Here is a 12,612-nt window from a genome sequence, read left to right on the forward strand (position 1 = left end):
ATAACTGAAAGTCAATCTATTTTCTGTCTTTCCAATTGTACATATTGAAACTTAACTGTTTTTCTCTCTTTTTTCCCCCTGGTTAAGAGTTCTTTATGCTGTCCTTTTAACTGATTTTCTTAATCAACCTAGATTATTAGCAGATATTTTAGGATTTGATTTGGGACATAGTTTCCCATTACTCTCCCTTTATTGAAGTTGCACTGATTACACATATGTCATTTTTCTAGAAGAGTGTATCTTATACCATTTTGCTATTTCCTTTGTGTGAATGCAGGGACGCATGTCTGTGTGCTTATCAATAAATAGTGCTACTTCTTAATCTGTTACATTTTCCAAATAATATAACCTCATTTGACCAAGGAAAGCCTGCCATGCTTGCTTGAGAGCAACTTCATGTGGAGGAGATGATATAAAATATAGCCATATTACATATTATAAAACATTTACATATTTTGATGCATATATAGCCATATATTTTTATACCAATATGAGTATTTCATGAAGACATTTGTATAGTCATTTTTGATTTGAGGAAATTACTTACATTGCCATTTAATTATTAGAATTGATATAACAGTTTACATTATTTTCTATATATGTATAGAATTTATAAACAAATATATATAAAACAAATTTAATATATTTGTTCATGTATATATTGCACAATGAGAGACTTCCTTTTAAATTTAAAAAATCTTTGAAACATTTAAACATATTTTTAAATTTATATTTTATAAATTTGAATTCATAATACACAATTGTCTTATAAATAGAATTTCCACAATCATGAAAATAAGATAAATGCTTTTATTCTTCCTTTTATGTCACTTTAGGATGGATCTCTAAGAGAGTGTAGCTCATATATGTAGTTTGAATAACTCCAGGAGTACTTATCACTTTCTGGAGACTCAGTATATAGTAACTGGTGAATACTGTCAATTGGTATGCTAGAGTTAGTGTACTAGCCCCAGAAGGCACCCTCCCTCAGGTTTTCTTTCATTACCGAATTCCTCTTTTTTTCAATACTATTTTAACAAATATAGTTGACTGAACCTCTAGCCCAGTGCTCCTCAGCAGCAGTTAATTGGGAAGGGAAAAGTCATTTGCTAGAGTTTTGCCACTGTAGTTAGTGTACTTTGTGGATCGCCAATGCCGGCGTCACCTGGGAGCTGACTGGAAACGCAGAACCTCAGACATAGCCTGGTCTTACAAAACCCAAAGCTGCCTTTCAGCACCGTCCCAGGCCATTTGCCTGCGTATTAAAGTTTGAGAACTACTATTCCAAAGGCTTCAGAAGAGACAGAGACAGCTGAGAGAAACAGATGGCATACAAAGAATAAATATGTAAGTAAATAAAGTCGACTGAAGAAAAGACTTGTCAGAAACTTTTCATGATGGAGCAATACCTCCTGGTAATTTTCTAATTCCTAATAACATCAGCATCATACCAAATGATTGACTTAAAAATTTTTTTTATTACAGTATAATTGATACACAAAAACTTCATATAATTAATGTAAGCAAGTTGGTGAGTTTAGACATATGCATACACCTGTGAATGCAACACCACCATATCCTTTACCTCCCAAAGTTTTCCTTGTGCCCTCCCCACCGGTTTTTTTTTTTTTTTTTTTTCTTGTAGCAAAAGCTCAACATGAGATTTACCTTGTTAACTAGGTGGGGCTGTGCACAGGAGTGTCCTTGGGCTAAGGCACTGGAGGGTTCCCTGTGGCCTGTGTACGCCCCTACTCATGTGCAAACCTGGGTCAGCCAGTAGCCAAGGGCCCGGGCTCAGTGGGCTGGGGGTGGGGGCTACCCTCTGTTTTTCTCCTCCGTGGCCGGGCCTGTGGAACGGCTGTGCACAGGTGCCTGCAGCCCAGTAATTCGACAGCTACCGGCAGGCACAGCTCCTGGCCCTCCTGTGGCAGGTGAGCTACGGCCCCACGCTGCGACCCCAGTGGCCAATGGGATGCACAGGTGAGCCTACCTTGCGCAGATGCAGTGCTTGTTGGGGCTGCGCCAGCAATCCCCACCAGGGGTGGCTTACTGCCATCCAAGGCCATACTCCAAGCCCCCACCATGCTCTGCTGCGCCTACTCCCTGTGGCCTCCCATCACTGGACCCCCTTCCTGGAAGACGCTGAGACCACCGCGGGAGAGGTGGGAGGCTTGGGTAAGCTATGGCGTGAAATGGGGTGTCTTACTGCAAGGACTGTCCCACCTGGTGGGAAAGTGTGCAGGATATACCTGGCATAGCAAGGTTGACTCCAAGTGGGTTTGCAGAGCTTGTCAGAACTTATAACAATGCTTACTCCGTGGAGGATGGCACCTGTCAAAGTTTGAAACGGACTGATGCCCCTGCCCAGTGTGGGTAAAATCACAGTATTTCGAGAATCTCTCGCCTGGCCTTCGTGCATCTTCTATCAATAGGTGTTTCCAAGGGGTGGAGAGAAGTAGTCCATCTCCATATAAGTAGGTGATTAGGAGGGGGAACAAGGGCATATCTGGACTGGAGAGGTTGAGGTGAGGGTGGCCCTTTTTGCAGCCCAGTGGTGAGAGACACTGGTGAGCAGAAGTGGTCACCTACTTGTAAGCAATAAATGGGTTTCTCCCACTTTATCTCTCCCTTTGACTGATTTCAGTTTCAGAGGTAATTGGCCCAGGCTGGGAACATATTTTTCTCTGGGGTTATGTAGTAACACTTTTCCACCTGGACCTGAAAAGGCCCCATCGTCAGGGTTTGTGTGGAAGATACACACATGACCCAATGGCACTTCCGCTTCAAATATATCACTAAACATTCCAGCTGCATGTGTGGAGTAGACACGTGAGCTTCCTTCCAGGCTCTGTCTCCTTTCTGCCTCTCCCTTCTCAAAATACTTCATGAACTGCTGCATTTTTGACAAAGCATTAAATAAAAGTGTTACAGAACAATTGAAGAAGTACTCAGTACAGTTTTGTTGACTACAGGCACTGTGCTGTACAGCAGATTTTTAGAATTAATCCATCTTGTGTAGCTGAACTTTATACCCATTGAACAACTCCCCATTTCCCTGTCTCCAGCCCCTGGTAACTTTTGTTCTATTTTCTGCTGCTGTGAGTTTGCATGTTTTAGACAGTCCATATGAGTGGAATCATTATGCTAAGTGAAATAAGCCAGTCATGGAAGGAAAAATACTGTGTCATTCCAAACAGTAGATTTTTGATGGTTATTAGTATCCTGTATAATATAGGGACATTTAATAATAAAATACATATGCAGTTTACTTCTACAGTATTTCCAATTAAAAAATTAAAATATAACATGTGCATAACATCTAAAGGTATATAGTGGCTAGCTGAAGAATTTATGTATACAATATACCTAATTTTCAGACACATGCTTCAACACGGATGACCCTTGAAGACATTATATGCTAAATGAAATCAGCAAGTTACAAAAGGGCAAGTATTGTATAATTCTACTTCTGTAAGGTACCTAGAGTGGTCAAATTCATAGGGTCAGAAAGCAGAACGGTGGTTGCCAGGGGTGAAAGGGAGGGCAAGATGGGCATTAGTGTTTAATGGGTATAGAGTTTCACTTGGCAATATGAAAAAGTTCCAGAGGCATATGATGGTAGGGTTGTACAATGTGAATGTACTTAATGCCACTGAGCTGTACACTTAAAAGTGGTTAAAAAGGTAAATCTCATGCAATATATGATTTTTCAATCATAACATACAGAGAAAGACTGTGTGTTCCAAAAAGGGATAGAAGAATGCATGGGCTGTGTTAAAATCGAAACAGCTTGGGAAAATCTGTGGGAAAAATGTTTTGTCAGACTTTTTAGAGCACTTAAAATGCTAATATAAATTGGGATACTTCAAGGGAGAAGTTGTTATAATATTCAAGTGAAAGAGGTTGAAACCAAGAATGGAATGCAATGCATTTAATTTTTACTGTGACACTGTCTCTGGATATCTTTCCTATTTTGAAAAAAAATTACTAAATAGTAAAGAAATTCCTGAGGGCAAAGGAAACGTGTATTAGTGGAGAGAAGATCCTTGTAGTTTCTTGATAAATAGTGAGAAAATGTTAATTTAATATAATCATATTAAAATCTAATATATGCTTATTGAGTGGAGCATTCCCCATTCATTCCCATATATATATAGATAGATATATCTTTTTTCTTTTATAATAGAGAAGTGATTTACCTCTGAACTAGAAGATTCATAAATATTTATTTTCATGATCCAGAACAGTTTTCTCAGCTGCCGCAATGAAATTCTTTTCCTTCTGCCAATATGCTGCAGTGCTTAATTATGTAAGAGAAAGCTGTGTTACAGTTTAAAAATATTACTTTGATGAACTCTGTAAAATTTCCCTAAAATTATGAACAGTGTCATATCTCATATTCTGATTAGAAATGGTATACTGTATTCTATAATCACAAAAAGTTAAAATTGACTAGATAATCAAAATCACTATTTGAATACATTGTGAATACATTTCACAGTAATGATTATATTTTGTTTATAATATGAATGGATGATTTTTTTAGATTTTATAGGTATTTAACATTTAGCATATATGGTATCATTAGGAATTTATGTTACCTGAATGGGTTTGGCTCTCCTGGTCTTTTAAAGATATTTAAAACTTCACCTTAAATTTTTTGAATTATGTGGGGGAATTTTAATGGAAGAACCTCAACTTTGGTGACTGGAATGTGACTTATATTTTGTAATGCAGTTAAGTTCTAGAATATTTACCTTTAAAAAAAGAAACTTTTGAAGTGTACTGGAGTAAATGTCATTGGTTTTTAAGAAAAACCACCCAGATTTTTACAGAGGGGATTGCACCATTTTGCTTTCACATATCTATGGTGATGGATTTTAAAAATTATTTTCATTTTTCAAAGGATAATGGTGTTTAGTGTTCTATGGAAGTGCAATGATTGGCATTTTAACCGACAAAACATCCAGGTAATGAAAGAAATGGTTTGAACTTCTCTCCTAAAGTCAAATTTCAACATTTATACAATCCCAAGCTCTTTTGTCTTAAAATCTTTACATTCTTATAGTTGTGTGATACAGGCATAGTTGTGAAGAGTCTGTTGGGCAGTTTGGTGATGCTTGTGTCACATTGTACTTTCCATTTCCATGCTCACTAGTCTTATAGCCATTTCACACCATGAGGAATAGATGGTTACTTCAGTGGCTACCTGCACTTAGTAAGATTGTTATTTGCATAGATTCGCTTCCTTTGTATATTAATATATAATTTATTGCACCAAACAGGGCAATATTGAATTTATTAGCCAAACATGGGCACTTGAAAGGAAAAACAGGAAGTTTAATTATTATGCTAGGACAACAGGCACAAACTCTGGCAATCCTGGGTCAACCCAGATACATAGCCACCCTCCCTTGGAGGGTTTTCTGTTCCAGGGAAGTGTGTCTCTAGGAATTGGAGGTACCCTTGGGAGAAGGTGGAAGGATTCCTTGACCAAGTCCACAACAAAGACTTCGGAAATTTTAAGTACATTTCAGAGGTCAAGTGTGTAGTTTGAGTCTTGAGTATTTCTACATACCACCACCTGACTTCGAAGAGCTCTGAGGTAACCTCAGAGGTAGCAAAGTTCACAGAGAAGCATGGAATTAGACCAGAGGATTTCTGGATGGCTGGGGAGATATCTGGATGTAAGTGTTTCAGACTATGGCAAAATCAGAAGAGAGTCCTTTGAGGAGTAACTTTTTATCAGTCATATCCTATGAGCTTGCAGATAAAGTGAAGGTACCTATGGCCAGGATTCTCACCTGGCCTGGGTTGGCTAGCTCACTACACACGTGTGGCAGTATGTTGTAATTCACTCTAGAACTCCGCCCGGTGCTCTGGGTGACATGGTGGCACCGCTGCAGGGCTGCAGGAGAGTAGAGGCTGGAGTGGTGGCAGTGCTGAGATCAGAGACTGAGACAGCTGCAGGGGTAGAGAGGCCCAGAGGCAGAGACCGGCTTGCTACATGCAGACTCGCTCTGAGTGGGCGGGATTCTAGTGATTGACCTGCCACTGTGGGAATAAAGTTGGGTATAAAGCCTTTCACCCCAAGAACATTCCATTGTCATTTCTTTGGTCACATTGAATCCGTAGTGAACTTGTTCAGGGCTGAAATTCATTGTCAAGACAGAACTCTGTAGCCAGAGCTAAGTAAGGAAAAGCTATCCAGAAACAGTAGATTTCCAGTTAGATATATGGTCATATTGATTGACCATTAGGTAATGTGCAACATCTTTTCATTATTATACCGCAGTTAATTCACTCATGTTTATTTTTTGGCAAATCCATTCAAGGGGAGAATATATTTACTTTTAAAGAAAAAATATCATTATATATCCATTATATGACTGTCAAACATGACCTTTGACATCTAAATATTTAACTTATGTGTAGAGAAATTTTAAGTGGCAGTGTTACTCACATATCTGACTTCTGTGTTTTAAGTGTTGACATGTTTGTGATGAAATACCCGGTCATGAAACTAGGCATTCCTGTTCATAGAAATTTAAAGATCTTTTGATTATTAAGATAAAGTGAACTTAATCAGTTTACTGGTCAAATTGGTCTTACTATTTAAAATTGAAAATAATGGTTAGGAACAAGCTTGCAATGTTACAAAGCCACAAGCTTTGTATTATTTATATTTATATTTATTTATTTATTTTTTATTAAATTATCCTTAATATACACTCTTATGAAGGTTTCATCTGAAAAACAAATGTGGTTACTACAATCACCCATATTATCGAGTCCCTCCCCATACCCCATTGCGGTCACTGTCCATCAGTGTAATAAGATGTTATAGAGTCACTATTTGTCTTCTCTGTGCTACACTGTCTTCCTCATGATCCCCCCCACACACCATGTGTACCAATCATAATACCCCTCAATCCCCTCTCCCTCCCTCCCAGCCACCCTCCCCCACCCCTCCCCTTTGGTAACTGCTAGTCCCTTCTTGCAGTCTGTGAGTCTCCTGCTGTTTTGTTTCTTCAGTTTCGCTTCATTATACTCCTCAAATGAGGGATATCATTTGGTACTTGTCTTTCTCTGCCTGGCTTCTTTCACTGAGCATAATACCCTCTAGCTCCATCCATGTTGTTGCAAATGGTAGAATTTGTTTCTTTCTTAATGGCTGAATAGTATTCCATTGTGCATATGTACCACATCTTCTTTATCCATTTACAGTGATGGTCTTTTTAATTATGAGACAGAGTCTCTGGTTTAGGGAAACTTCATTTTAAGGTTTGTTGTCAGTTCAAAGCATGGGTGTTTCATTTACTAAAATTTACCATAGACAAGCTGCTTAGTGCTTAAGTTCTATTTTTTTCTTTTGGGGATAATTATCCCTGCAATATAGGGTAGTTGAGACAACTAATGGTGGTATATGCAGAATATCTGGCACATAATTACAATATGTAGTAACATGTCTATTGTTATTATAGGTAATAGCATTAGGCTCTCAGGAAGCTTGTCAAAACTCTGGATGTTTACTGACCAAGAATTATTGTGCCCTTCCTTCTTCCCCCAGTGTTATAAAAATGCCTCTGCATAAATAGGAATATTTGAAATATTTTTTAAAGTGATTGTATTAATTTCTCCTCAAAACTGTTCATCTTAGGCTGCTATTATGATTCTTATTTTAGGCAAAGGAAATTTAAGTACATGAAAACTAACTTCTTGAAAGCAGAGATCAAGTTAGAAATTCTAGTTAACTGCCCAGTCCTGCTGTTTTTTTTCTCTCACCAATTTGTGGACAAAGCTGGGGAAGATGTGCAGAAGCTTACCATAAACATGGTCTTAGAAGTAGTTCTTTTGTGATAAATGTAGGAACTTAAGTATTTGCTAACTTTTTCATTGTGTATTAAGAAGGAAACAAAAGGCAAAGTTCAGAACAGCTAATTTACCTGCAATCCCAAAGTGTCTAGGCATTTATTTTTTGAGAAACTGTTAAAATAGCATGATAGAATGAGTACCAAGTGCCCACCTCAAACTCTTCAGGTGTCCAAAATCAATTTAAATCCCACCTTTCAAATGAATTTATTGTTACACCATCTCAGCAGGTGAATCTTGTTCCCCTTGGCACGTGAATTAGTTACTCCCAGAAAAGCTCTAGAGTTGCACCTGGATGAAATGTGCCAGACTTGCAGATAGAAGATTATAGAAGGGTAATGCCTCACACAGCACATGGGAAACTTTGTGAGGTTGGCAACAGTAAAACTATTCTGATAATGAGAAAACATTCATTCCAAAGTCAAATGATTAATCTGCCCTCCTAAATTTTTGGCTTATAGAGAGTCAGCTCTGACGTCATTTCTCCTCACCTGTTTTCTTTTCCATGAATCACAGCAAATCATCTCGTGTGTGACTTTGAATCTGGTTTCTGTGGCTGGGAGCCATTTCTCACCAAGGATTCACTCTGGGAAGTCGGGAAAGATCTGGCCTGTGGAGAGAACCATCTTTCTGATGCTGACTGCACCGCAGGCACAAATCGTGGTAGGATATTTTACTCTTAAAAACAATAAACTAGTCTTTCTTTCATGTTGTGGAATAATGTACTGTATATTTTCATTTTCTGTCTAGAGATGATATACTTGGAAATCTTGTTTGTCTTCTTTTAAACCCTCCTAATTTATTACCAAGTTTGGTAATTGAAAGTCAATTGAGGTTTCTGAAAGGAACCTTGTTTTACTAACCAACACTTTTGTTGTCCCATTTTTAAAAAGGTTAAGTTGAAGGTGTGAAGCGGGGGACAAGTCTTGTCATAATTTTCTTTAGTTGCCAGGAGTCAGGTATAGTAGGCTTGCCTTCTTTTTAGAGCAATATCAATTTTGCAAAACAGAAAGAAAAATAGTTTAATCTTTCTGGGAATAGAGAACAGAGTTTTAGCACAGTATAAAATATATCGACAAGTACTTGAGTGCAATTTAATCACTCTTGAAGGTTCTTTATAACAATCTTACTTCTTCTTCATATATATTTGTTACTGTATTTCTACAGTTTTTATATAGACTCTTAAAACAGAGCAACCATAACTGTCCATAGCATTCCAATAAGGATTTGTGAGACTCCAAGGAAAACCAGATGGGTTTTGTTGTTTTTTTCTCTTTTGTTTTGGTCAGATGCTATTGCTCAGGCACCGAAGTGTCATAATGTAACCTCATAGTAACACAATTGTACAGTAGATCCTCTTTAAGCTCATAAAACCCCATTGAACACTATTTTATTGGTTCCTCCTTTGAGCTTTCCAAAGACGCATGCCAAAGCTAACAGTGTTGACTGTAATTTTAGTTAGAGCCTTTGGAAATTAGAGTCGGCTTGCAGGGAGGATGTTAGGGGATGGGGAGAGCGACTTTGGCCATTGGGGAGCTGGCCAAATCCAGTTCATTATTTGACAATAGAGTAAGGTCTTAATTTTTGTTCTGGTGCCAATGAGTCTTATTTTTTCTTCATGATTTTGTGCCTGAGTAGATCTAGAGTTTAAATTAGAACTATTAATTAATAGAACTATATAAAGTGCGTTTTCTCCAAGCTCATATAACACTTTGCTTTTCCTTTTCTCAAACTAGTAAATGAGTACAGGTCATATACTAGTCCTGGGTGTGTGCAGAGGGAAGCTATGGTCCCTGCTTCTGAGTGGTCTGAGTCTAGTAACTGAAGCAGATAAGTAAGGTGCTAAATGCTTTATAGGGAAGGGAGGGAAACTGAAGTGTATCTGAGATGCTTGCTGAATATGATGACACCTGAACTGAGCACTGAAGGCAAGTGAGAAGTAACAGGAAAGCAGAGTTAGGAGTCAAGGAAAGATGTCAGAACCACAGAGAGAGGGGAGGAACATGTTCTCATTAAAGAAGATATCCTGAAAAAGAATGGAAGACATGTGGTAATTCTGGTTGTGAGATATTGAGTCATTTTTTACCCATGAGGGTCATTATCAAACCTTAGGTTAATCACTAGTGGTCTTAAATCATAAATGAAGGGGAGAAAAAAATCATATTAGGAAGAGAAAGGAGAGAGTGATACGGAAGTTTCTGGAGGAATGCAGCAGAGTCAGTCTTACAGTTCTTATCACTAAGACCATGGATTTCTAGTCCCTTATGTTCTTAGAACTTTGGGTTTATGCATTAGTGGTTAAAAAAAACCACACCTGTTTATTCTTCAGAATTTTCCTTATAAATGCACACTTCTATATGTAATGTCACATATGAGATGACTGGGTTGACATTAGGTAGCTATTCTTTTTAGAGAAAGCCTTGATTTTCCTACCCTTCTTTTTTGGTTGGTTTCTACTTTCCAATTTCTAGTTACCCTGTTAAAAATCCAAACGGACAACTCATGCTGATTAGCTTATACTTTGATCTATGCTCATGTAATCATTCACACATGTATACACAATAGATATGTCCATGTTCAGATTATAAATATTTTTGTAATTTTTTTCTACCACAAAATAAGATCATATTATAACTACTATCCGTATCTCATTTTCTTCCCTAAAGATAGCTCATGTCAATTCAAGTATAATCTTTTTTTCCTTTCATTTGTTTATGTTAAGATGTAATTTAAATGCAGTAGAATTCAACCTTTTTTTGGTGTTTAATTCACTGAGTTTCAACAAATATATATTGTTGTGTAACCACCACAAAAATCAAGATATAAAACAGTTCCATTCTTCCTCCAATTCTATGCTACTTTGTAGCCAATACCTCTCCCACCTCCAGCCACTTGTACCCACAGATCTGATTTCTTTCCCTGTTGTTTTGCCTTTTTCTAGAATGTCTTGTAACTAGAATCATACCATATATAGCCATATGAATCTGGATTCCTTCAATCAGTAAAATGGATTTAAGATTCAGCCATGTTGTTGATTGTGACAATATTCCCTTCCTTTATGACTGCTGAGTAATATTCCATTCTATGGAAAAACCAGTTTACTCACTGACCAGTTGAAGGATATTTGAGTTGTTTGTACATATTGATAATTAGAAATATTCTATTAAATTGGCATATAGGTTTTGGTTTGGATTTATGTTTTCATTTGATTTGAGTGCTCTATCTAATCCCAATGTGTGATTAATTTTTCACTCCAGTGGTGAGAAAAATGTATCTTTGGCCCTTTGTTTCCTTTGGGAAATATTACAGCTGCCCTTTTAGAAGTTTTTCCTCCAGTGTTGGGTGGTTCCCTAACATCTGTGCCCCAGTTGGTACTGAAATAGATTCCGGAGCTCTCTGCACACCTCTTTGGCTCTCTCCCTTGGCAGCCCTTTTCTCCCTATTCTTTACCTTACGAACTCTAACCACTTGGGTCTCCCCAGAGTGCCCACTCTATCTCTTGAACTTGAAGAGACCACCATATTCTTCTGGCTCCACCTCCCTACATAGCATCTGGAAACTTTGTTTAGATGGTAAGCTGAGAGAACTGTATGGCCTGGCTCATTTGATTCCACTTTCTAAGAGACCCTTATCCTGTGATCCTGCATTCCCATTGTCCTACATTTGAAAACCATTGTTTAATAGCTATTGTTCTGATTTTTTTGCTAGTTTAAGTCAGAAGACTAAATCTCATCCCTGATGCTCATCCTTGCCTGGAAGAAGCCTAATTCTTTTTGTTTTTTACTTTATTTAGTGTGGATATACCATTATGTATCTAGTCATCCTCTACTGATTGACAATATCCTGACCATGCTGCAAAATCCATTCATGCACACATTTTCTTAGGTAGGGTGCTTTCAATTCAGTGCAATAAGTATGAGTGAGACTCCTGTGTTTTTACAGGAAGATATGTACTTTACCCCCAAATTTTAATATTTAAAATTGCAGTAGCAAACTAGGAGTGCTTTTTTCCATTTGCCTATTAGCAGATTTTAATTTTTTTTCCTTATATAAATTGTAAAAATATATTCCTTATTTGTGTAAAACGATTTCTCATATGTAACTTTTATTATATTTCACTGGGAACTGATCTTTTCAAATATTTCTAATTTCTCTATTTAGATCTTATTTAATTTCTCTAAATAATATTTTGAAGCTTTCATTGAATACATTTTAAAAATCTGCTAGTGCTTTCCTAGGCTTTGATATTTTTGAAGCTATTGTAAATGTTATTTTTCAAATGAATTTTTAAAATTTATATGTGTTTTTTAAAAACATTCTGGTTGTTGCTGATTAACAATATAATTGCATTTCTTTTTTAATATTGACCTTTTATCCTTGCAAATTTTATTATAGCTAAGAGTTTATATGCTATTTTGATTTTCTAGGTTCACAATTATCTGCAAATAATGACAATTTTAGTTCCTTCTTTCTTAATCTTAAGTCTTCTATTTTATCTTTTCTTTTCTTTTTTTCTTTTTCTCTTTTCCCCCTCTCTCTTGTTTCATTGCACTGGGTAGGATCTCTGCAGAAGTGTGGACTAGAACTGGCGAGAGATGCTATGCTTGTCTTGTTCCTGTTGCAGAGGAAAAGCTGTCAGTATTTCAACTTTAAGTGCTATATTTGCTGAAAGGCTATTTTATCAGATAAAGGTGTTCCCTTCTATTCATAATGTGTTTAGATTTATATATAAAATGAACA

General features: G+C 37.1%; 1 protein-coding gene across 1 annotated transcript in view; it reads left to right on the plus strand.

Annotated features, from left to right (window-relative positions):
• Positions 1-12,612, plus strand: part of MALRD1 (MAM and LDL receptor class A domain containing 1) — a 694,454-nt gene that overhangs the window by 73,302 nt on the left and 608,540 nt on the right. The window contains exon 11 of the mRNA XM_057498267.1: positions 8,389-8,535. Within this exon, the coding sequence (XP_057354250.1) occupies positions 8,389-8,535 (147 nt within the window). The remainder of the gene's footprint in view (positions 1-8,388; positions 8,536-12,612) is intronic.

Source organism: Manis pentadactyla, chromosome 3 (assembly GCF_030020395.1).
Source record: "Manis pentadactyla isolate mManPen7 chromosome 3, mManPen7.hap1, whole genome shotgun sequence".
Lineage (NCBI taxonomy): Eukaryota > Metazoa > Chordata > Mammalia > Pholidota > Manidae > Manis > Manis pentadactyla.